General features: G+C 41.8%; 1 protein-coding gene across 1 annotated transcript; it reads right to left on the bottom strand.

The window, feature by feature from the left end:
• Window positions 1-203: 203 nt before the first annotated feature.
• LOC126618001 (cyclin-dependent kinase F-4-like) lies at window positions 204-1,342 on the bottom strand. Its single transcript, XM_050286075.1, has one exon. It carries the CDS (start codon window positions 1,210-1,212, stop codon window positions 274-276), a length of 939 nt encoding a protein of 312 aa, XP_050142032.1. The 5' UTR covers window positions 1,213-1,342; the 3' UTR covers window positions 204-273.
• Window positions 1,343-1,744: the final 402 nt, after the last annotated feature.

Genomic DNA, 1,744 nt, shown 5'->3' with positions numbered 1-1,744 from the left:
CTTACTAGTTTCGATGTCTGTCTTATGTTTCGGATAATAATGAAATTTGAACCAAACAAAACAATGTGACTCAATAAAATGGAATCTGTAGCTATATATTGCAGATTAATGAGAGCTTACAAAAATTGTTTCATACAATATACATTAGTTGTTGGCTTGCTGCCGCTCTTCTTTGAGCACTCAAATAAAATAGACCTGCTAAAATAAAATCTGTAGCTTTTTGAAAGCTAATTAATCAAAAGCAGTTAACTATCCATATTACTCGTGTCAAATCTACACGAAAATAAGAGAAGAATTCGACGCAGGCAGAATATTGCTTTGTCTCAAAGGGATGGCGCGTGGAATCCTGTGGCTGCCAATGAAGAAAGGATGCTTGAGTGCATCAGCAGCAGTAGGCCTCGCAGATGGGTCCCAAGAACAAAGGGAAGAAATCAGCTTGATAGCTGATTCACTTGCGGAAGGAATCATCGCAGACAGACCAACCCCGTCAATTTGTGGAAACTGATAGTTCATCTTGTGTGCAAGAAGAAACCCATTGCGCCAAGACCCCAAAGTTGGCCTACCAATCACGCAGCAAATCTTGAATATCTGATCAGCATCACTTCGACCAGGAAATAGAGGCTGGAGTGAGAACAGCTCTGCCATGATAGCACCCATTGCCCACATATCGACCTTAGGACAATAGCGGTCTGACCGAAGCAACACCTCGGGAGCTCGATACCAAATAGTGCCGATGTAGTCTGTATAGGGAGGAGGCGAATTAATCTCCTTAGTAGAACCCAAATCCCCAATCTTGACGGCACCCTCCTTAACCAAGACATTCTCCGGTTTCATATCGCGATGGAAATAGCCAGTTTTGTGCATGTAGGCCAAGCCCTGAAACATCTGATAGCAGATGTTTCTAATTTCGTCCTCTGTGAATCCGGTTTGCCTTTTTTTCTCAATAAGATCAAGCAGACTGCTGTGCATGTACTCAAACACAAAGAAAGCAGACTCATATTCGGCGACTACACTCTTCAACCAGACAATGTTGGGATGGTTGAGTTTGGAAAGGGACTGAACTTCTGGTAGGCTAAGACACTGCTGCAACGAACTGCACCTTTGGTTCAGTTTCTTGATTGCAACAACTTCGCCCGTCTGTTTGTGCCGTGCAGCAAAGACAGCCCCGAAAGCACCACTCCCGAGTTTCTTAATCATCTCGAACTTTTCCATGATGGGTTTCTAGGAACTGATGGAATTATGAGTACTTGAAGAAGTAAACTAAACCCCTCAAAGCCAAAGAAATCTGTGACAAAGTTCAGGAAAAAGCACCAGTTTTGACAAACTAGAGAGCGTTTTGATCGGAGACAGAGAGAGAGGCAAGTTTCTAAACTTCTAAATGTGAGGAGGGTTGCAATTTATGGGTTCCTGACCGAAAGGAAAGGCGGCAAGCAACTCAGTAGTTGGATTGGATTACTACTTTAGTTGGGTTTCGTGCAATCCAAGCAACCTCCCAGTTGCGCGTTCACCTCGTTCCTAGTATATGTTGAATTATAAATGTATTTGGTGATTTATGTTATGATTAATATGAGCCATTAGATCATATTCTAGTTAGATTAGATGGAGACAAGTGTAATCATTGTATTCATTTAGTTATGGATGAATGGCTGAGATCAGTTTGTGTAATGATGATGCATGAATAGCTCAAAACATGTGTAATATTCCTCACACCTTGTGAGATAATCAATCGAAGAAGCATTCCAAA

The sequence above is a fragment of the Malus sylvestris genome, chromosome 4 (genome assembly GCF_916048215.2).
Source record: "Malus sylvestris chromosome 4, drMalSylv7.2, whole genome shotgun sequence".
In the NCBI taxonomy this organism is placed as follows: Eukaryota; Viridiplantae; Streptophyta; class Magnoliopsida; order Rosales; family Rosaceae; genus Malus; species Malus sylvestris.
This window is presented reverse-complemented; position numbering and strand designations above follow the sequence as displayed.